The sequence below is a fragment of the Aedes albopictus genome, chromosome 1 (genome assembly GCF_035046485.1).
Source record: "Aedes albopictus strain Foshan chromosome 1, AalbF5, whole genome shotgun sequence".
Lineage (NCBI taxonomy): Eukaryota > Metazoa > Arthropoda > Insecta > Diptera > Culicidae > Aedes > Aedes albopictus.
The window spans coordinates 65,989,800-66,013,755 of NC_085136.1; the positions used below are offsets into that span (position 1 = coordinate 65,989,800).

Sequence of the window (23,956 nt, forward strand, 5' to 3'; positions counted from 1 at the left end):
GTTAGTGGTGACTCCTATTCTATTTGTTCAAGTTTTCACGTCTTCCGGGAAATCTCCCAGAGTTAGAATAGAGTGTAGTAAAGGCAGCCCCAGTGACAAGTGATTGATTTCAGAAAACCAAGTTTGGGAGTTTTATGGTGCTTGTTTTGTAGCCGTGTAGTAGCTTATGGTTTATATTTGTCTAGCTTCCCTTTTATTCAGCGTTGACCGCTTCGATTCGATTGTTAAACAACAGAAAGTAAATGACTGAAGCTTATAGCGCTGAAAATGGTAGTTGGGTTGTCCATCAATTTATGAATTATTAAATTGTCCCTCTTTTATTTTATAACATTTGTTTTATTTGTTTTATCAATTGCTCAAGATAATCTTTCGGGAATCCTGGAGAAAACCTTCGTCTAAATTCTCCAAAACTCCATAATTTGAAAGTCTGAATTTTCTTGTTTTGTTTTTCTGTCTAAAATTTCTGACAACATTAGAAGAGGAGTTCTTGAAAGAATTAAATGATTAGATTTCTTAATTTGTGGGGAAATTTGCTAAAATTTGTCCAGATTTTCCGCTACATATATTGCAAATGAAGTCCATCAAAAATTTATAATGGATTCCCGATAAAATTTCCTCTGCACTGTCCATTAGAATTTTCTCGTTAAAGTCGGAGTTTCACGGAAGATTGTTTTGGGGGGTCGTCAGCAGTCGCGTTCGGCTATTATCGGCAGGTTTGTTTTCTTCGTCATGAGGGATTTTTTTGGCCAAATTTCCTGAAACGTTGTCGTATAATTCAGCTTTGTGGGGAAAGATTGAAGGTCAACTTTGTTGGTTTCTGAAAAAAAAAACCCTAAGACGAAGACATCAAAACGGCCGATTATACGTAAGTTCCCCTATATAGGCAAAAATATAAATAAGCCCCCACAGCACTGTGGTCCAGAGACCTCACCAGGGTTGGAAACACTCACTTGCAAAGAGTTTCACTCACTTTCAATTTTCTCAGTTCGGAAGCGTGCTATCAAGGATGGATGGTGCATGGAGAACTTTTACATTGTGGTTTTGTCTGAAAGTTTGCCGAATGAAGAAGGGGTCACAAGCGTATACTAAAGTCGGAAGGGAGCTGTGAAGGCGATTCCCCACGAGGTGAATATAAATTACACTCACCTCGTGGAGAGTCGCTTTCGTAGCTCTGTCACGTCTTTGGTATGCGTGGGCTACTCTTGCATTAGACAAAACTACAAGGTAAAAACACAGATAACAGAAATCCAAGTCCAGTTCCGAAACTGTTTAAGGAATTTAACGGTCATTTAAAATGGCAACACAGGTGGCAAGCCATTGATAGTGGTGAATATGAAACGTATCTATATATGTATACTCACCACTGATTGTGGTAACTTGCTGTATGATGGCACTAGTAGCACAGAGAACAGACGTCTATCTCCGCTTTCTGCCTTGTGTAAAACTTTGTAACGGTCATTTCAGAGTATGTGGTTATGCTCCCGTTGTGTGGCGCTAGCGTTCCATCACTTACATTGTTGTGTTGTCATATTTGTTTCCAGTGCTCGCCGTTTTTGGCCGTATGGTGCTCGTGTCGCTTTGTGGGTTAGTGTATTGTAGCGATGAACACTGCCATCGTGGGGTCAAATCGACTTTATATGTGGGGCAGTCTCCGTTGGTGGCGTTGAGGTACACTTAAATTCTTTACACACGATTTCGACATACTTTTGTTCGAGCTTAAATGTCTGTTCTCTGTGCTAGTAGTGTCAATGCTAAAAAGATTTGAGTTCTTACACAGCTTTCGATAGAAAAATTGTTCGAGCTTGGATGTCTGTTCTCTGTGGTAAAAGTTCTCTATATAATGTTTGTGATTTCATGCTTCTGAGATGAGAAATAGCAAGAGAGTATAACTCTTTGCAAGTGAATGTTACCATCCCTGGACTCCACATTTGTAAATCCGCCCTGGGAGTGTGAATCAGCAGAAAATGAGGAAGTGGAAATGTACTGTGAAGAGTCAGAAGCAAAAAAATGGGAAATGATAAATGAAAAATGAAGAACGAGCGTCGTGTAGCAGTGAGGAGTGAGAGGTAAACAGTGAGTCGTTGGAAGTGGGTAGTTTAGAGTGACCAGGAAGGAGTGATAAATGGAGAAAGAAAGAAATAAAAGTAAGGAATAAGAAAAGAGGAGTGAGAAATGAGCAGTGAGGAGTGTGAAGCAGTGAGAAGTGAGGAGTGTGATGAAGTGAGTTGTGCAATGTGAGAAATGGTCAGTAAGCAGTGACAAGCAAAGGAGAAAAAGTAAAATAAGCAGGAGTAATGATTGAAAAGTGGAAAGTGAGGAGTGTGAGTCAGTTTGAAGTGAGGAATAAGAAATGCACGGTGAAGAATCTGAAGTGAGATTAGGCATTTCTTTTTATAATAAGTTTACATTTATGTGTGGTCCAATCAAAATGGCACACAGAATCAACAGACAGAGCTTGGGAGTGTCTTTCCGTCCTCAATGCATATTTGAGAATACCAAACTTAAATAAGTTAATACTTACGTGGCGTGGCCCACGTCCTTCTGGTTACGGTCTTCGGGGATAGGTTACTCTTTTTTGTCTTCGTGACACTATGTTTCCACTGGTTGGCTGTCTCACTTAGTGTTCTTAGAACACACCCACAGTTATTAATTGAAGAGCTTTCTTTGCCTGCCATTATCTATATATATAAAAACGCAGTGGCATACGTGGGACCGCGCATAACTTGCGAACGGATGGTCCGATTTGGGTAGTCTAAGTTTTGTTCTGTTAGTTTTCACCCAAGGAAGGTTTATGAGGCCTAAAACATGGGAAAATTGAGAGTTTTTGAAAATCGGGTTTTCATGCATTTTGAACGGGGACTTCCCAAGGAACAATTCAAAGTCATAAATAAGCATGCATGTCGAACTATTGCTGGTTTATAACATTCGCAGCTGAACAAAGCCAAATGCTGAATAATAAGCTGAAATGATGCTATTTACATTGTAAATAAGCCAAAATGCAACATTTGGCACGTATGTGAACAGCAATTTAATTATAAGCTTAACAAACGTCAGCAGTTTTTGTTTGTTCGATTTGCCCTTACTAGCTTTAATATAAGCTGAAGAAGAACTTTCTTCTACGGGTTGAAAAGCTTATATTCCACAGTTTCCGAAAGCTGATTATTGTGGTCTACATAAGTTGAATAAATGCTGTTGATGTTTAATACTTCAGCTATTGTGGGAACGTTCATAATGGTTTAACAGTAAGCTGTATAAACGGATTTATGATTTATTTGTTAGTTTATCACTTTTCGATTGAACAACAGATCAAAGTGATAATAATAGAGCAGTACTGGAACGTTCTTCATTATTAAATATGTATTGATGTTTGTTGCACACCAATGCGAAATTTTCGAAGCATTTGCTAATTTTCGTAGCAATTTCGAAGTTGTAGCCATCTTCACAACTTTTTTTAAATAAATATTTACAACCTTTCAAAAATCTGAATATTGATCTTTCACAGCTTTGTGAAGATGTTTCACTCTCAGCGAGCAATTTGCTAATTCCAGGATGGCGTAGTCGGTAAGGCATGCGACGGGTGATTGGGAGATCACGAATTCAAATCCCAAGTTGAGAAATTTTTAGAAGAGCTTGTGTGTTATAAATGCATTTAAATGCGGCAAATAAATATGATTGTACTATAATTGCACCTCGCACTTCAATTTGTTTTTGTTTTTGCAGCAGGTTATTATAGCTGAATACAAGTTTAATATGAGGCTGATATAATACAGATTACTTCCTACCGTAAAGCCTGTATCGCGCTTGCAGAAAAGATTGCTGAATAACTTCTCCATTTTTGTTTGAACAACGCCTGATTACAAGCTGTGATGAAATAATGTTAAACTGTTATTCAATTAAATGTGGAATAAAAATGTCACTGCAATGTTGGCTAAATGAGTGATTGTTCCTTGGGTTGGGTGCTTGGCTAGGGATTTGGAACGTAAAAAACGCAGTAGGCAAGACAAAGTTTGCCGGGGACAGCTAGTATTGTATATTATGCATTGCGCAAAAATTTTTGAGCGCGAACCAGGGAGGGGGTGACACTAGTTTGGCGAGCCAAAATATCCCAAAAAAGCCGGTAAAACCCGCAAAAGTTCGTCTGTTCTCTGCTGACAAGGTTACTATAAGCACAGAGAACAGACATTTAAGCTCGAACAAAAAAACGTCGAAATCGTGTGTAAAGGATTTAAGTGTACCTCAACGCCACCAACGGAGACTGCCCCACATATAAAGTCGATTTGACCCCACTATGGCAGTGTTCATCGTTAAAATACACTAGCCCACAAAGCGACACGACCCAACTAACAATCACTCATTTAACAGGCACCATTATGACGAATTTATTCAGCATAATGTTGAATAACATTTGAATTATTTTCACGTACAACCTTTGTTCGGGTTTTGTTCACACAAATTTGGAGAACTTATAAAGCATCATGTTGTGCACCAACTTATTTTTTTGTTTCAAAGCGTTTTACAAATGTACAGGAAAGTTGTTATTCAGCTTTGGCAAAAATGATAGAAAATAAATAAAATGCAAAAATGTTGAACTCTCACAAGAGTAATTATTTGCTCTCATGTTGAGAACACCTATTATGAAATAAGAATCTATATATATAAAAATGCAGTGGCATACGTGAGACCGCGCATAACTTGCGAACGGAAGGTCCGATTTTGCTCGTCTTAGTTTTGTTCTGTTAGTTTTCACCCAAGGAAGGTTTATGAGGCAAGAAACATGGAAAAATTGAGAGTTTTTGAAAATCGATCTTGCATACATTTTGACCGGGGACTTTGACTTTGCCAGAAACTTGAACATCAAAAAACGCAGTAGGCAAGACAAAGTTTGCCGGGTACAGCTAGTTACATATAAAATTACCTAAATCCGGATTAGAACTCGAGACCTGTCGATTGCCAGCCGCATGCCTTCCTATCTGCGCCATCCTAGAGATGGTGAGATGCAGCACCCAAAGCAAAACATAATCTTCCCATGACTCAATAACGATCACTCCTGAACTTGTGTTCAGCAGTGGTGAATTAGCACAGCACGTGGTAATCAACTGAACAACGCCTTATACTCAACAGCTGTTCAGCCCAAAACACGTGTTTTCCATTCTGATTCCGCTTTCAGTATTTTTATCGCACGGTGAGAAAACTTGTATCGAATGCGACCAAAAAGTGTTGGTCCTTATTGAAGATATTGTTTCCAGACGTACTGATTGCGATATGAATATGTTTTTATTTTTATTATTAAATATCGATATTTAAAAATGTATGACAATATGTGGTGCGGTATGGTCTTGGACATGGTGTCGAAGAACCGTTAAGCATTTTTTTTTATTTATGCTTTTGTCATGGAATCTTGATGTTGTGTTCAATAAATAGTGCATAAGGATGTTTAGGGATACTTGAAATGTGTCGACTTCTGAATGCTGTTTGGTTGTCTTGGTGACTGTGGGAACAATATTCAGTAAACAGACAGCACTGAAATGTCAAATGCATCGATCCAAGCGTCTCGTACAATCGAACTGCTGCGGAAGATAAAACATATAATAATCAAGGTACAAGATATCTTGTTACAGACTAAATGCCTCATTTTTACGTTCATTACGTCTCTTGGCACTCAATGTTAAACCACCGACGAACCGACGTGACAGTGCACACTGGGCCACGAGCGCGATCTAGCAAGTAAAAACCTCTAGCACTTTGGGAGTTCATTTTTTTGTGTTGGTGTCTTCGGAGACTTGTGTTTATTTTGCTTGTACTTTAATGTGGTGATGAAAGTTAGTTGGTAACTTTGCCGCATAGGTGGCGCTGCGATACTAACTTTTTTGTCTTACGTCCTAGAGGTTTCCCGTCTTTTGCAAAGTTGTAGAACGTGCAAAAATAAGTAAAGTCGCCGAAGACACCAAAGTTGTGTGACTTCAAATAACAAAGATATATTAAAAATAGTAAAATTTAACTAAATTTATCACTATTTTTCATATTATTAGCAAATGTATCACTTTTCACGCCTCACACGTGTCAATCAAAGTAGCCTGCATCTAATGATACCAACTTTACAATTCTTTGGAGCATTTATAATGGTATTTTTAGCAAAATAGTAAAAATTATTATGATTTTGACTAGTAGTTTTTTTGAAAAAAATGCAAATTTCGGCAAAATTTGATGAATGCTTCAAAATGTACCACTCAAGATCTACCAGATCTGAAAATTTGACGGAGGTATAATTTGGTGTTTTCGAGATATCTTGTTTTAAAATATTGATGATTTTATACCTAAACAATTTTGAAAAAGAAGCAATTCTTTATTCCTGAATGATTTTGCCTTTAGATGTCCACAGATCACTTTCAAATTAAGAGTTTTATGTTGTTCTAAAGCTCTGATGACTAAAAATGGTCAACTATTTTTCACATACATTTGTTGAATCGATCGTGCTGAAATATTAAATGGTCGATTGAACGCATAATTTTATTATGGTTTTGCCCTGTGAGTTATATCAAACAACAATCAATACAATACAATAGACAACGGCCAGAATAACTGGCATTGACAAGGAAATCATTCATCGATTCGCTTCAATCCTATGCGCACTATCGTCAAAGTTGGAAATCGACGTCAACAAATTTGAGGTTTATGCAGAAAAAACAAGACAACTGTTTGTTCATCTCTACGACTTTTACCCTTTTTCACCATCGGTGTACAGAATCCTAGTTCATGGATCAACGATTATTAGCCATTGCGAAGCTCCGATTGGCCTTCTATCTGAAGAAGCACAAGAAAGACGGAACAATACGGTCAGAAAGTTTCGTGAACACCATTCTCGTCAGTTTAGCCGTCTGGTGAATATAACGGACGTATTCAATCGTCTGTTGTTGACCTCTTATCCGGTGATGACACTCCATAAGAATTACAAAGCTAATGAAAAGTTACAATTTCCAGAAGCGGTTCAACTGCTTTTGAAATAGTATATGGATAAATAAATAGTTGTAACTGCTTAAAAGTACACTGATTCTTTCAATCCAGATATCTCAAAAACACCAAATTATACCTTCGGCAAATTTTCAGATCTGATAGATCTTGAGTGGTGCATTTTAAAGCATTTATCAAATTTTGCCGAAATTTTCAATTTTTTCATAAGTCTGCTTGTAAAAATCATAGTATTTTTTACTATTTTGCTAAAAACACCATTATAAATGCACCGAAGAATTGTAAAATTGGTATTATCAGATGCAGGCTACTTTGATTGACACGTGCGAGGCGTTAAAAGTAATACATTTGCTAATAACATTTAAAATAATAATAAAAATGTTAATTTCAGTTAAATTTTACTATTTTCAATATTACTTTGTTATTTGAAGTCACACAATTTTGGTGTCTTCGGCGACTTTACTTATTTTTGCACGCTCTACAACTTTGCAAAAGACGGGAAACCTCTAGGACGTAAGACAAAAAAGTTAGTATCGCAGCGCCACCTATGCGGCAAAGTTACCAACTAACTTTCATCACCACATTAAAGTACAGGCAAAATAAACACAAGTCTCCGAAGACACCAACACAAAAAAATGAACTCCCAAAGTGCTAGAGGTTTTTACTTGCTAGATCGCGCTCATGGCCCAGTGTGCAGTGGTGTTTCAAAAGTGTCCCCCCTAAATTTAACGGTCGACCAGCAAAGCGAGCGAACGCTTCTGTCAAATCAGCTCAGGCGCGAACCTTTTCCTATATGAATTCACGGGGGTTTGGAGTCAAGCTATCAAAACAACGCGAACCGTTATAGAGGAGGCGGTAGTGTTCGGCTATTTTTCATCATGGCGTCGGGGACAACAAATTTGAATTTATTTGTTCTAGCTGTCACGTCGGTTCGCCGGTGGTTAAACTACATATATAATTCTATTCTGTTTTATTTTATGTGATTCGTTTAAAATAATGATTTTTTAATAACTTGGTTGTCTAAGCAGTTTTAGCCATGATTTATCCCATAATCCGAACAAAGTTCCGAGTCAAACTATGACGGGCTGAAGGCGTTTATTTGACAAGTGAAAGGCACATTGTTCAGGAGCATATGCTTATCGATACATCAGCTTAATAAGATGCAGACAACAGCTTAATAAGATGCAGACAAATGTTTTGTTAAACTCTTTTGTTAAGGAATCAATGCTTGTCGAATAAATTTCTTGTAAAACTTTTGAAAAGTGCTTTAATTTATCATTGTTGATACCGATGAGAAAAGTCGAACATTGACTACATTCTCAATTGAAAAATCATTTAAACAGTAATGTGTAGAGCATAATTTTAGTTCAGCTATCATTACCATTATTAAGCAACAATTCAGCAAGCTTGCTTGTTTGTGACTTGCAATTGTTAGTTGGGGAGCGCCAAACGGCCAAAAACGGCGAGCACTGGAAACTAAAATGACAACACAACAATGTAAGTGATGGGACGCTAGCGCCACACAACGGGAGCATAACCACATACTCCGAAATGACCGTTACAATGCTTTACACAAGGCAGAAAGCGAAGATAGACGTCTGTTCTCTGTGCTATAAGTTCAAAAAATGAATAATAATAAAATGTACATTTTTGATGTCTTCAATTTATAGTCTATCAAATATCCAATTTTCAATGTGAATCCGTATGTCAATCACTCGAAACGTGTCCACAACGATTCCAAAGCATTCAATAAGACATCATTGACAAACAAATAGATGGATGAATCACAAAACTCCGACACCGCAACCAACCGATGTCAGCGCTGCGCGTCGGTCATGGAGGAAACTACGCCTACTTGGATCCGCACTACTGACAGCTGCGCTGTCAACGCAGGCAGAAAAGAGAAACCTGGAAAACTCCTATCAAAACATCACCGTTCATCGTTCGATTGCGTGTATACTTACTGCTGTTGGTGCTGCAGAGCTACGCTCGAAGAGAAAAACGAACCGAAAAAGTGATTAACTGTGGTTGGATTCCGTCGAACGACCTTAATCCTGCGGTTAAGTCCGCGGCAAACACCCGAAAACAGGTAAGCCAGAGCTGCCAACTTGGAAGCATATGTCGCCCGAATAGAGTTGGGTCTTTGATTTTTTCCTTCCTTCTTCTACGAAAACATTATCGATTTTTGCATGGATTGAAAACCCGAACTCGGGCTACTGCGATTGCAGGCTACGCAAACGGCTGGTGGTGGTGGATTAGGAGCAGCGAGAACGGAGGCGGAGGAAGATGTAGAAGTGAGTGGCCAGTGGCAGGCAGGCAGGCAACATACATAGAGTGAGCAGCAAGAGGACGACGTCGACCGACGTTATCTCGACGGACGACTGGACGCAGTAATCGGGGTTTTGCCTTTGCGCTCGGTGTTCTTCTGCGTGCATCGCGTTAGCTTGCTTGGATGGTTGTTGGTTGGTAATTGCTCTGGGCAAACAGGAAGTTACTGATATTTTCGCGCGAGTGAGCGGATCGCGCTCCATGGTGAGTATTGTAACGGTGTGCTCAGCCCTCGAAGATTTGGGGGAAATTCTCCGATGGTTGGAGATGATTAGGGGAGTTCGGGGTGACACGCACCTCCTAAGGAATGACTCGATTTTAGCCATGAAACGCATAGAAGTGTTCATTATAGTGGCCGGCAGAGCAAAGTTCAATATGTTTTCTTCGTCCATACGGGGAAATATGTGCCGCCAAATGTTACACGCTAAGAAACAAGGTGGTTTGAGTGGTGTATACGACACAGTGTTTACTCTACGTTATTAGCTGCCGCTCTAAGGAACCAAGTGCATCTGAAAGGTTCTGATTTTCTGCTCTGTGCGTTGATTCACCCCAACCGAATTCCTCCTACGACTTCTTTCGGTGGATTTTTCTTTCCCCCATTTCTGACGTTCGTTTCTTCTCGGATGATTTGGTTTGTGTTATGATTTGTAGGAAAACCGGCGACTGGCGGTGAAGGTGGCGTGATTTGGAAATAATTGTTGGACGCGAGCGCGAGGTGGACGGACCGGTGAGGATGTTTAATCGATTGAAGAACCGGGTGCTGACGGTGGTTGGACCTGATCTTCCCGCGCTGCCGTCAACGGTAGGTTTGGGTAGCGGGAGTTCCCATCACGGACACAGCCGCGATTCAGATCATGGAGGAAAAGGTAAGTCAATGGGGTGACCGAGTTCAGGGACTGCTGAATCAAATCATTTTACCGTAGGAAACCTTCCAGAGAAGTTCCGCTATGCGAGGCCGCAATTTCTGCAGTTGTTGACGTATGACGAGCTGAAGGCCAGTGCCGATCATAACGTGCGTCCGATAATCGTCCCGAGGGACATCTCGCTGTTGCCGTGGAACACCGGCTACGCAGAGTGTGTCAACTCGGGAAAGTCCGAGTGGAACGAAGACCAGGCGGCGTTCCACCGGCAAGTCCTATCGCATCCCTCCAAGCAGTACCATGATCTACCGTACACGTACTTCGGGATCTACGATGGACACGCGGGGTACGGAGCGGCCTTGGCCGCATCCAACCAGTTTCACCATATCTTGCACGAGAAGCTAGTGGACATCATCGATCTGTTGATGCCGCGGATGGAAGGAGACGAATCGACGACGACCGGAGCCGGAGTAGGGTTGAACGCAATCCTACCGCATCCAATCCTGTTCCACAAGCAGGTCAGCAAGGACGAGCTCATAGTTGGTGCCCTGGAAGCGGCCTTCGCCGACATGGACGCCATGTTGGCGGAAGACCGCGACAAGTACCGGAACGCCGGCGGTTGCACTGCGCTGGTAGCCCTGTTCATCCTCGGAAAGCTCTTCGTAGCCAACGCGGGAGATTCTCGAGGCATCCTCTGTAAGCGGGTTCATCGGAAGACCCTTCCGAACGTACGACCACCCCCCGTTCATGAAGAAACCATGAACGGAGACGCAGCCACGGAGGAAGACGAAGACGACCACATCGTCTACGCTGAACCCTGCTCATTTGACCACACTCCGGAGACGGAGAGGCCCCGATTGCTCTCCATCGGGAAGCTCAATCCAAACCTGATGGGAGGCGAGTACGTGGCCATGGAGTACGCCAAGAAACCCATGACCAAGGACCTGGGTACTCGGATCCTCTACCGCCAGGGCACCATGAAAGGTTGGACCTACAAAACCCTGACTCGAAACGATCTCAAGATGCCGATCGTTACCGGAGACGGCAAGCGGAGTCGCCTGCTTGGCACAATCGGTGTAACCCGAGGCTTCGGCGATCATGACTTGAAGGCTCTAGGCAGCGGGCTGCCGATCAAACCATTCCTCAGCTGCCACCCGGACGTGGTGTGCATAGATCTCAGCAAGATCGAAACCGACCCCTCTGAGGACAATGTCGACGGCGACTACGGAGTCCTCGTCATGGCCACCGACGGTCTCTGGGACGTCACCTACTCCCAAAAGGTGTCCAATACCGTATTCACCACGCTGAAAAAGTTCCCTACCGAGAGGCATCGGTACACGATGGCCGCCCAAGAACTGGTGGCCAAGTCTCGGGGCCGAGCCAACATCAACGGCCACTGGCGGTTGTCTGATTCCCGAGCGGCGGCCACCGTCGACGACATCTCCGTCATCGTCATCCCCGTCTATCAGTACTACCTGGAGTATCTCGAATGGAAACGGTCACTCCAGAAACCCAAAGTTCCGGAGGTCGCCACCGAGGCCACACCGGCCGAGGAAGACACCCCCGTCCCCGATCTGAGCCACTTGAACAGCTCCTCGTCCTCGGATTCCGACCCGCTGGAGGACGCCCGAGAACAACCACCCCCAACAAACAATGATATTACGAGTTCCGCAAACAACTAGACCGCTCCCGTTTTTAATCTTGACTTAAACCTAACACACCGTTTTCCTCGACTTTGCAACGTGATTTTATTTTTATTCCAATAACAATGAACCTATTAGGAGTACCGCGGATTCAACCGGGCCCCCACCTGGACGAAAGCCCAGCTACATCGGTTCCATGGTGGCGGCCCGCTCTGGCAAGGTTGAATCCTTATGACTTATGAATGATAAATAGCACTACGCGTTTAAGTGATCCTAGACTTCAAGTACTACGCAACATTAGAAGCAAACTTCTGTCAAAGTTGAGTCAGAGTTGATGAGAGAATGTTGGCGACGATGTTGATTAGCAAGTAACCAATAAGCTATTATTCGTGCTGAAAATATTATAATGAAAGAAATAGCAAAATATAAAATTTATTTAAACTCCTCAGCAGGGTCTTTGATTGGAAGCTTCGAAAATTTCCTTGTAGTGCCAAGGTGTGAAATGAATGATAGTAACCCCTCAAATATATTGCTGAACGAGTAGGATTATCCATGACAAATAAAGCACTTACTAGAGGTTATCCCTACTTGTTTACAATACTTCCGTTAGAATTGAACGATAACTACCAATTTTCTTTTCTTTTTTTGAGATCTCTCAGCATTTTTTCGGCCATATTTTCTAAACATTCTTTGGAAATTTCTACATTATTGTTCTTTGGACTACGGTCAGCTATTTAGGGAAGGGATATTTCGGTAATGCCTCTAAAAATTTTGAAATTCATGTGAATTTTTCAGAAAATTTCTTTGTGAATTCTTCAGTGATGCTTTTGGATTTTTTTGCGGCTGTTTCTTTGAAAATGTCTTCGGAAATTCCGTTGGAACTTGCTTCGATACTTTCTTTAGGAATTTCGTCGACCATTCCTTTGAAAATTTCTCAGCCAAACATGATTGAGTTAGGGCTTTTTCCTCTTTCAAAATTTTTAGTTAAAAATAAATGATAACAACATGAATTTCCTTTGATTATTCCTTTGACGAGTCCGTTAGCAACTGCTTTTGGAATTTCTCTGTTATTGTCTTTGAAAACTCGTTCAGAAATTGCTATTGAATTCCTCGATCAATTCTATTGAAAATCCCTTCCGAAATAACTTCAGCATATTCTTTGAGAGGTCCTTCAGAAATTTCTTTGTGTTTACTTGAGATTTTTTTTTGGTGAAATCTCAACAAATTCCTTGGAATCTTTTGCCAAAGTTTCTTTAGGAATGATTTGGCAATTGTTTTTTTAGATTCCTTTGTCCTTTGGAAATTCCGTCAGTTATTCCTTTAAGGAATCCTTCAGCAACTCCATTGCGAATTTCTCTGGCATTGTCTTTTGAATAAAAAACCGCTTAGAAATTGCTTTTAAATTCCTCGATTATTTCATTTTTTTCTAAATACCTTCTCAAATAACTTCAGCATATTCTTTAAGAAGTCCTACAGATTTTTTTTGTGTATTCTTGCGAAAATTTCCTTTGGAATTTCGACAAATCCATTGGAATCTTTTTTCCAAATTTTTTAAGGTATTCCTTTGGAAATTCTCAAAATAATTCTTTCGTCAATTTTTTTTTTTCGAAAATTTCTTCGCGACTTTTAAGGAAATTCCCACGCCAAATCCAATGGTAGCTCTAAAGGCAGTTTTTTTTTTGAAAATTTCTTCGCCACATCCTGTAAGAATTGCTTTGAAAATTAATTTGGAAAATTCATTGTCAGATAACTTCGGTTTTTTTTAAATCGCATTCCTTTTGAAATAATTTTCTTCAAAACTGTCTTCAGTTTTGCCAATGGAGAATTTCTGAATTATATAGGAAATTGTACAAAGGAACTAACTGTCGAGGGAATTTTTGGAGGGGAAATTGCTAAGGAATTATGAAATATCTTTCAATCATGATTGCCTGTGAAGTTCCCAAATAGATAGCGGATGACATTTTTTGGTAATTTACTATACAATTTTTGAAAAAAAATAATGAAAAATAATACCAAGGGATCAAAAAACCGCCTTGTGAATTTCTAAAGAAATAATTAACTGAATTCCCGAAGAACCAGCTATATTTATTTTATTATAGTTATTAAACCAATTTTCAAAGAATTTGCCGAAAGGATATCTTAAGTGTTGCTTTAAATATTTCTCCAAAAATGTGTTCCTATATTACTCCAGAATTCCTGCAAGGATTCTTGTAGGTATTCCTAAAGACGCTCTTCTAAGTATTCCTGCATTAACTGCCCAATTGATTTCTCTTTCAGCTCATCCAGATTTTCAGAAATTCTGCAATTTTTTTTCAAAAATTTTTCAAAGAATTCAAATTTTTTTAGAAACTCGCCATTTGCATAATTTCAATAAAAATAAATAAAGTAAATAATGCAGGATTTCCGCAGGGGAATTTCAACGATGATTTCTGCATTTTCCTTGAGGGAATCCCTTCTGAATTTTTCCGAAAATTCCTGCAGAAAATCTTCCAAAAGTTCCACTTTTTAGAATATGTTGACAATTTCGCCATTTTTAAATCCCCCAAGCTCGGATACTTTTTCAAAACGACGTATCAACATACGATTTGCGTGTATTATACGTCGTTTTGAAAAAGTATCCGAGCAAGGTTTTGTTTTACAATTCATACACGACAAACTTGTATTTTTTTTCAGACAATTTTTGGAAGACTTTCCCAGAAATTTTTCCTTGCTTTCATCCCCCAGGAATTCATACTGGAAATTTTTTAAGAACATTTCCGAGTGAATCTACAAGAAATTTTGAAAAGCTTTCTTCATCTATCTTTTTTATTATTTCGTTTTAATCTTCCAAGGCTTTCTCCGGAAATTTCTGAAAAAGTTCCCTAAAGAGAGTCGTTCGGCAGTTCTATTAAGGACCATTCTAGAAAATATTCCAAAGATTCCTCTAAAAATATGTTCAAGGATTACCCTAGGAGTTCTTCCAAAAAATTCTGCTAGAGCTCTTCTGATAACTCTTTGAGGACTTTCTCTAAGGATGTACGCTTGAATTTTTTCAAAAATTTCTCAATGAATTTCTCGAGGTTTTTCGTTTCAATTATTTCTATGATTTTTTTTTCAAAAACCCTCCAGGAATGTTTGCTTAGCAAAAATTCTTGGAGGACTCCTTAAGGATTTTTTTTCCAATTCCTCCAGGTGTCTGCCAAAATTATTTTGAAAATTATAAATTCTTTTAGGTATTCCACAGGACACTCTTCATAGGGGTTTTCCACAAATTCCTTAAGGATTTCTTCGGTAGTTTTTAAAGGCCTCTTTCCGAATTTTGTTTTCCAGAAATTTGGGGAAAAAATCTGAAAAACTACTGACAAAAATCCCGGGAGAACTTGTAGAAAAACTTCCGGGAAACCGTCTGGAAGAAATTCCAGAACAATTCTTTGAATAATTTCCAGAGAAACACCTGGAGGAATTTCTAAAAAAAAGTTCGTAATTAATTTTCCCAGATATTTCTGAAAGAACTTCCGGAAAACCACGAAGAAACTCCAGAAAGAATTCTTGATGGCACTTCTGGAAGAATCCCCAGATAAGCATTTGGAAGAATTCCCGGTGTTACTTTTCGAAAAATTCTCCAAAATATAATTGAAAAAAATCGAAAAGTTGGAAGAATTTGTGATGGAGGAAGATTCGGGGAAACTTTTTCAGTGAAACTTCGAAAAGAGTTCCCCGAAGAATTTCTGGAAGACTAATGGATAAATTTCCAGAAGATGTATTTTCACATCGTGTGCCAATCATTGTTTTCTTAAATTTATCCAAAATTCAAAAATTTCTTCTGCAAAATAGTTTGAATGTTTTTCAAAGATTGTATGATATGGGAACTAGTTCAGCAGATCACCATTTGGCTTAATTCTTTAAAAAAACATCTATAAAATAATAGACTTCAGCATGACATTCTTCATGAATACTTCTAGATTCCACATATTCCTTAAGGAAATCCCTTCCCAATTTTCCCGGATTTTTTTTAGAAAATTTTCCGAAAGTTCCACTGCTGCGAATTTTCGCCATTCCCAAATTGTCCATGGCTTTATTTTGCAAATCATACAGGATTACAGACCTGTGTTTTTTTTTTTTTTTGATAAAAATTATTCGACGTCTTTCTCAAAAACTGTTTCACGCGTTCTTCCACGGATTCCCTCTAGGAATTTATACTGGAAATATAACAAGAACTCTTTCGAGCATTCTCCTCTAAGAGTTCTAGAAAGGCTTTCTACAGGATTCCTTCCAAACATTCAGGAAATATCCGAAAAGTCTCCTTACAAAAAGTTGTTTGGTAATCCACACCAGAAAGTATTCCGAGGATTTCTTTATGAATAAAGGATCCCTCCCAAAATAATTCCAATATGTTTTTCCTCGACCTCTTCCGAGGACTCTTTCAGAAGTTCCACCAAGAATGTATGATTAAGATCCCCACTGCTATTATCACGAGGATTCTTCTTAGGAGTATTCCAATATTTCTTCATAGAGTCCTCCCAAGAGTTTTCAAAGGATTTATCCAGAAATGCTTACACCAATTTCTGCAGGAATCATTTTTAGAACTTCCACTGGATTACTTTCAGGAACTCTTCCAGGATTTTTTTTTCTAAAGTTTACTCCAGGTATGATCCAATGATTTCTGAAGTGACTGTTTCAAGTATGAGGAAGTCACTCATACGTGGTTTTCATCTTCCGAATTTTTTAATTAAAAAATGAATAAATAGACAGACAAATAAATAAATACTTTAAGTGTTCCTCCAAGAGTTATTCCGATGATTGTTCCTTAGATTTCTATTTTTTTCTGATTCATGATCACAATTTTTTAAATTGTTATTTGTAGTTACTAAAAATATGTAATGCCACAAAAGTTCAGCCTATTGGACGCAGTGGCTTAATTTTCCCAACAGGGGAAGAGAAAAAAAAGAATATGTATAAGTTATTATTTTTCCTACAGATTCTTCCATCAATATCTTGAAAAACCATTCCGAAAACTCTTCAAAGTTTTTCTCCATTGCATTGTGCTGGAAATCCTCCAAACTATATCTGAGTATTTCGCGGGGAATTCTTTGAAGAATCACGCTAAGTTTTATTTCTTGAGAATATTCCAGGATTTTTTCCCTTGCCTATCTCGGGAATTTGTTTGAGGGACTTCTTGTGATTTTTTTTTTCGATTCCTCCAGGCATTCTTAAGGGATTGGTCCGAAAATTCTTCCAGGAGTATTTCAAGAACTTTTTTCATAAATTCCTTTCCTGCATGATGGAAATTCTATCAGAAATCCCTCTAGGAATTATGTTAAAAATGACTACAGCAATATTTTCAAAAAAAAAATATGCAAAATTCCCGGAACATCCTGCTGAAACTACTAAAAAACTCATGAAATAATCTCAGAAATAACCCCTGAAGAAATTTCTGGACACATTCCTTCGTGAATTTCCAATGTAATCCCCAAAGAAATTCCTGGAGGAATTTGTTTTGGATACCTGTACGAACACCTAACGTAATTCCTGGAAGATTTTCAGAAGAAACCACTGGAGAAATTCTCGTAAAAGTCCTTGGAAGAATGTCTACAAGAAGCACAGGAAAAAAACTGGCGAAATTCCTGGAAATATTTCTTCCAAAGAGGATTTGATAAAATTAAAGAAAAAATCTGTATAAATTTCCCGAGGAATTTCAGGTGCAAACCATAGAATACTTTCTGAAAAATCCTTGGAGAAATTGTTGAAGAAAGTCTTACAAGAATATTTGTAGGAATTTCCTTCATAAATATCCCTAAACGAATTTGGGGATGAATTTTAGGAAAGTTTTGGGGGATATCTGAATACTCTGATGTTATGAAGTAAGATTTTCAGAAAAGAATCCCCGGAGAGATTTCTGACCTTGGACAAATTCTTGAGGAAATCGGTGGAAGGTTTTCTGGTAGAATTCATGAAGAAATTTCTGAATGAATCTGTAAGGAAATTACTGAAGGTAAGTTCGAAAAGTTCTTGAAGAAACACTCGTAGAAATATTTGAAGCCATTCATGTAATATTGTCGTAAAAAAAAGCTACAGAACTATTTGCAGGAATTCATGGAAGATTTTCTGAGACGAATTCTTTGAGGATTTCCTGAAGGAATCAGATCGTAACTTTAAAGGCGATGCATGAAATATTCTATAAAGTGGTTCTTGGAGAAATTTCCGTAAGACGATACAATCCTCATCCTTATAAAGATTTTTTTTAAAATGAATTCTTGGAGAAATTTCTGAAGCAACCCATGGAAAATTCTCTGTAAAAATCTTATAAGAAATTTCTAAAGAAATGCCTCAAAAAAAAAATTTTTGAGGAATTTCTAAAGAAATCACTAGAGAAAAACTCCGAATGAATTCCTTAAATATTTTAAAACATCCATGGATCATTTTCGAAAGGACTTCATGCAGAAATTTCTAAAAAATATGGAAAGTTGTCTAAAAAAATCCTTTGATAAATTTATGAAGGAATTGTTGTGAAGATATTCTTGGAAAAAATTCTTAATCAGTCCTTCACAGACAGATTTGTCTGATCAATTTCTAGAAAAAAATCTTTAGTGGAATATTTGAAAAATAAAACCTGAAAGAAATCGCTGAAGAAAATTTACAAATAAATACCTTAAGATTAATTGAAAAAATCCATGAAAGAATTCCTGAAGTATCCACGGAGAAATTTCCTGCATCCTAGAGGAGTTTCTGAGGTAAATTTGAGTAATTTTTTGAACAAAAAAACGAAATAAATTCAGTAGGAATCTTTGAATGATTCCCTAAAAAAAATCCCTAGAGAAATGTCCTAATCAATATGTGAAGGAATTTTAAAAGGAATTTTGGACGAGCTTCTGTAAGAATTCCAGGAAGATTCTGGAGAAATTCATGAAGGAATGTCTGAAACAATCCATGCAGGGTTTTCTAAAAGAATTCCTAGTGAAAAATTTCTTGAGAAATTTCAAAAGCAAACCCTGCGGAAAATATTCGAATGAATTCTATGAAGATTTGTTTGAAAAAATCTGTTAAGGAAATGCAGAAGTTATTTATAGATCAATCCTCGAAAAAAAAAACTACGGAAGGACTATAGAAAAAAATTCTTCTTCAGAAAACTCATGAAAGAACTTCTGAAAATTCATTTAGTAAAACTTTTGGAAAAATTCCCAGAGCAACATTTGGAAGAATTTCCGAAGGTGTTGTTAATTCGCTGAAAAACTATAAGAATAAATCTAAGAATAGCTTTTGAAAGAAATCGTTAGAGAACTTCTTTTAAAATTCCCGGAGAGACTTCTGAAAGAATTAAATTTACGGGGAAAATTTTCGAAAGATCTTTTAAGAGAATTTCCGAACGAAACTTTCTGAAAATATCTCAGAGCAACTAATGGAAGAATTCCCAGAGCAACACTCTGACGAATTTCCAAAGGAACTGAGAAAATTCCCAAAATTCTTTCTGGCAGGTTTTTTCGATGAACTTCTGGAGGAAGTCCCAGAGAAACTTTCGGCAAAATTCTCAGTATATTTTCTAAGAGAGCTTTCAGGAAAAATACTGGAAGAATTCTCGGAGAAACTAGATATATGATTTTCTTGGATGAACATTCAAAATAATCTGCTAAAGAGGTTGGACCTGGGGTGCACATAAATATCACGCCGAGGGCTTGGGATCGTATCCCACTTCGATCAAACTCGCAAAAAGTGATGCCTAATTCCTGAAGGAAGATATAGATAGATTCTCAGACGGATGAATACTCAAAGGAACGTCTGAATGAATTTTCGGAGAAGCTAACAGATGAATTTGAGGAAAACATCGTGAAAGAATTCCCAGAGAACTTCCGAAAATATTTCAGAACAAGCTCTTGAAGAGTTTCTCGAAAAACTTCTTGTAGAACTTTCGCAAGAATTTCTAGAAGAATTATCAGTAAAACTTCTGGGATGATTTCCGAGAAACATTTGACCGAAATCCCGGGGAATGTACTAAAAGAATTCTCCATTATTTTTTCTGGAAAAAAGACCCCAAAAACTCCCTTGAGCATAAGTACACAACTTGTGTGTTTGAAGAAAATTCATGCTTCTTTGTGCTATCAATCGGTGAGTTCAATGTATGTTTGAGAATCTTCTAGAACCTCGAAATGGATATGAAATTGCAGAAAGAGTTAACGAATTACGGAAGGAAACATGGAAGGCTGCATAAAAGCTGGAAAATCTGGGAAGAAGATGTTTCCAGAGATTCCTCTAATTTTTCAAGTCATCATCCTTTGAAGAAATTCCATTCCAGAAACAGGGAGCTCGCAAACTATTTCCTTGGAAAAATCCTTCAAGTGCTGCTGCAGAATTCTCTATAAAGTTATTCCTGGATATCTCAAGAAATGCCTTCAGGGATGCCTGTTGGTATTCCCAAAGAAATTCTTCTAAGTATTCCTGCATGGTGAGACAATAGTTTTCTTTTTCTTAAATTTATGACGAAAGTAAAAATTTTATAGTATTTATACTATTGAAATTATGTAGAAGAATTTCTATGTAGGATTACGGCAGGACCTTCTCTTTGAATACTTCCAGATTATCCATATTTAAGGGTATATCTTCCAAATTTTCCCGAAGGTTTCTGCAGAAAATCTTCCAGAAGTTCCAATGCTAGGAATTTGCTTGCAATTTCACCATTCTGAGTTCCCCAAGGCATTATTTTAAGAAATCTACGGGATTACATATTTTTTTAGAAAATTTCTTGAAGGCTTTCCTAGAAACTGTTCCATGTATTTTTCCGAGGATTTCCGCCAGGAATGCATACTGGAAATTTTCCAAGAACTTTTCCGAGCAATCCTCTAAGAATTCTCGAAAGGTTTTATCTTTGAATTCTTTCAAACGTTTCTCTCAAATCTTCCGATTATTAATTCGGAAATTTCCGAAAGGGTTTCTTACCATGAGTTCGGTAATGCTTTCAGGAAATATCCCAGAAAAAAATCCTTCTGGAATATGTTCAAGAATCCCACTAGAAACCATTGCAATATTTTTCTCCTGGAGCTCGAGCACTTTTTCAAGATTTCCACCAAGGATGAATACTTGAAATCCTTCAAAAATTTCTCATTTTTTTCAATAATCACTCCACGATTTTTTTTTCTCGCAAATCTTTCAGGAATGCTTCCTATAACTCCCCAGGAATTCTTTCAAAGACTCCTGCAAGATTTTTTTGGGAGGATTTTTTCATAAATTCTTCTTAAGATTTCCACCGGCATTGTAACAAGGATTCCTCTTAGGAGTATTGCAATACTTTCTCATAGAATTCTTCCAATAGCCTTTTTCAGATGAATTATCCAGGAATACTTTCACCGATTTCTGCAGGAATTATTTCAAAAAATTTCTCAGGAGTACTTCCAAGAGCTCTTCCATAATTATTTTTCTTAAGATTGCTCCAGGCCTGATTGCACTGCTTCCTGGAGTGGTTAGGAAGAGACTGAATAGGGGTTTCAATCATCCAGCTATGTCACAAGTTGGCGCCTTCAGGGATTCACGCCAGATTTTTTTCCAGTGATGCTTCAGGGATGCCTTAAACGTTTCTTTCGGCAATTCCTCCAGAATGTATTCCTTGGATATTTTTTTTTGAGGAATTTCTCAAGAAATTATTCTTTAAATACATGTAGGGAGTTCTCCAGTTCTTTCAGGTATTCTTTGAAAGATCTTTTCAATAAATTCATTTTTTCAGCATTTTTTTCAAAGCATTCCTCAAAGATTTTTATTTTTTGTTACTGCAATTTCATCAAAAATTTCTTCAGGTAGTACTCCAAGGATTGTGTACTATTTCCTTCAAAAAATGTATAATACTATTTTTCGAAATATTATCTCAGAGGCATCTTCGTAGGAGAAGGAATCATTCAGAAAATTCTCCAGGGATTCCTCAGAAATTTATTGAAAAATCTGAAGTTTCAGCAGGGATGTTTTTAGAAATACCTTCAGAGATTCCTCCACGGATTTCTCAAGCAATCCTTGCTTTAAAAAACCTTATAGGAATTTTGCAGGGCTCCCTGAAGAAATATTCCAAGGACTTCTTGGACGAACCTTTGGAAGAATTTTCAAATAAACTAAAATAAATTTTATATGAATTTCTGAAAAACTCCATGGAAGAACTTTTGAAGAAAGCACTTGCTGTAATTTCTAAAAAAAAAACAAAACCCTGAAGAGGTTTCTGGAGATATTTTGAAGATATATCTGAAGGAATTCTGAAGAAATCTGAACAGGAATTTCTGAAGAATCTCTGAATGAATTTCTGAAGAAACCCCAAGTATAATCCTTATGAAAATCACAGAAACTACTTTAAAAAGAACCTTTAGAAGAATATTTGAAGAAATCTCAGGAAAATTCTTTAAGAAATCCCAGGCGCTGGCGTAGACTTCTATAGAGCTCTCTGAGAAATAGGGTAATTCGCTAATTATTGAACACCACCCAAATGTTGAACAGTTTCTGAAACTTTTATTATAAATCTAGCTTAAATAATTTTCGCTCAACGTAAACGTATGATGTAGATGCGTATACATGTGTGTCACGATATTGATCCAATTAAGTTACAAAATTATATATATTTTACATCAAAAATATTTATTGCAAATTTTGTACCGCTGATGACATGAAAACTGCACAATTCTTAAGATTAATTTAAAAAAAATGATCTTACGAAATATGCTTTGCTGGCAAATCGGCCATAAATATCAAAGTCACACCATAGTTACAAGAACTGGAAGGATGTCCTTAACAGTTTAACATTGTTTAAAACCACATTTTCATTGTAATTTCATTTGTAAAAAATATTTTTCTTATCACACTATCATTATGCATCTAGGATCCAATTGTTGAACACTGACATAACCTACGATGTTAGCATGACTGTCAGATTGTTTTTTCACTTTACCTAATCGTGCATGTCATAGGGTTTCAAGGGCGCTCCAGGGATGTTCCAAGGATGTTCCAAGGGTGTTGCAGAGGGCTTCAGGATGGTTCCAGGGGTTTTCAATGGGTTTCAAGGGCGTTCCAGAGGTGTTCCAGAGGGATTCACAGTTTTAAGGTGGTTCCAGAAGTATTTCAGGGCGCACACGAGACGCGAAATGAGACAAGACATAACACTTATCGTTCTTACAATCGTCAAGAAAAGATTAAAATTACCTTTCCGTCGACCGGTTTCGGGCGTGATCTAGCCCATCTACAGGACAATGTCCGACTGACTGCGTTGGTTTTCGTACGTTGTTCGTACACGTCCAAAAACGAAGAGATGCTACTGTATTGTCAGGTCAGTTAGGTCGAAAAGGCACGATACGATTGGGGGATCATCCTCATTCATCAATGGCTCTTTGCTGTTTGTGATGATCATGGACTCCCACGCATTCAAATGTGAAATCTTTTGAACGCTTTTTATTAGTTTTGCTTCTTCCCAATTTATGTTGTGGTTGTTGTTTGACCTGTAACTGACCTGACAATTCAGTAGCATCTCTTCGTTTTTGGACGTGTACGAACAACGTACGAAAACCAACGCAGTCAGTCGGACATTGTCCTGTACTGCCTATGATCGCATATCAGTCCCATATTTGCTGAGTTTTCTATTCATATGGGACATTTATGCGATCATAGGCAGTGTAGATGGGCTAGATCACGCCCGAAACCGGTCGACGGAAAGGTAATTTTAATCTTTTCTTGACGATTGTAAGAACGATAAGTGTTATGTCTTGTCTCATTTCGCGTCTCGTGTGTGTCGTGAAGTTCTTACGTTAGCAAAAACTGTAAAAGTTAATAGTGATATTTCAGGGCGTTCCAGAGGGGTTTAGGAGCGATCCACGAGTGTGCAGGGATTTCAGAGTCATAATAGGGGTGTTCTAGGGGGTTGAGTGGGTCCCATGGGTATCCAGGAGTGTTTCAGGGGCTTTCAAAGGCGTTCTTTTATGGAATCGTTTTCGCTTCTAGTCAAATCTTTTCAGTGAGTAGATGTAAAAACTACTCATGATGTCATGTGTCATGGAGCGATTCCCTGTCATTTGAATAAATTGCCGCTCAAATGACTTACTGGCCACAAAACACGAAAAACCCGGAAAAATTCCGCCAGAGTGAAAAACTATCGGATGTCGGGTCAAATTTTATCAAATGTTGGACCACTGTTGGACCCACATCGGACAACTGTAGGGTTTATGTTGG

The 23,956-nt window shown here is 38.1% G+C and overlaps 2 protein-coding genes across 6 annotated transcripts in view; one reads left to right on the forward strand and one right to left on the reverse strand.

The window, feature by feature from the left end:
* LOC115266760 (uncharacterized) overlaps positions 1-23,956 on the reverse strand; it is a 147,222-nt gene that overhangs the window by 12,898 nt on the left and 110,368 nt on the right. The gene's annotated exons all lie outside the window — the stretch shown is intronic.
* On the forward strand, positions 8,869-12,245 carry LOC109401893 (protein phosphatase 1H). Its single transcript, XM_019674503.3, has 4 exons — positions 8,869-9,055; positions 9,195-9,498; positions 9,946-10,160; positions 10,218-12,245. The coding sequence occupies exons 3-4, from the start codon at positions 10,028-10,030 to the stop codon at positions 11,834-11,836; spliced, it is 1,752 nt and encodes a 583-aa protein (XP_019530048.3). The 5' UTR covers positions 8,869-9,055; positions 9,195-9,498; positions 9,946-10,027; the 3' UTR covers positions 11,837-12,245.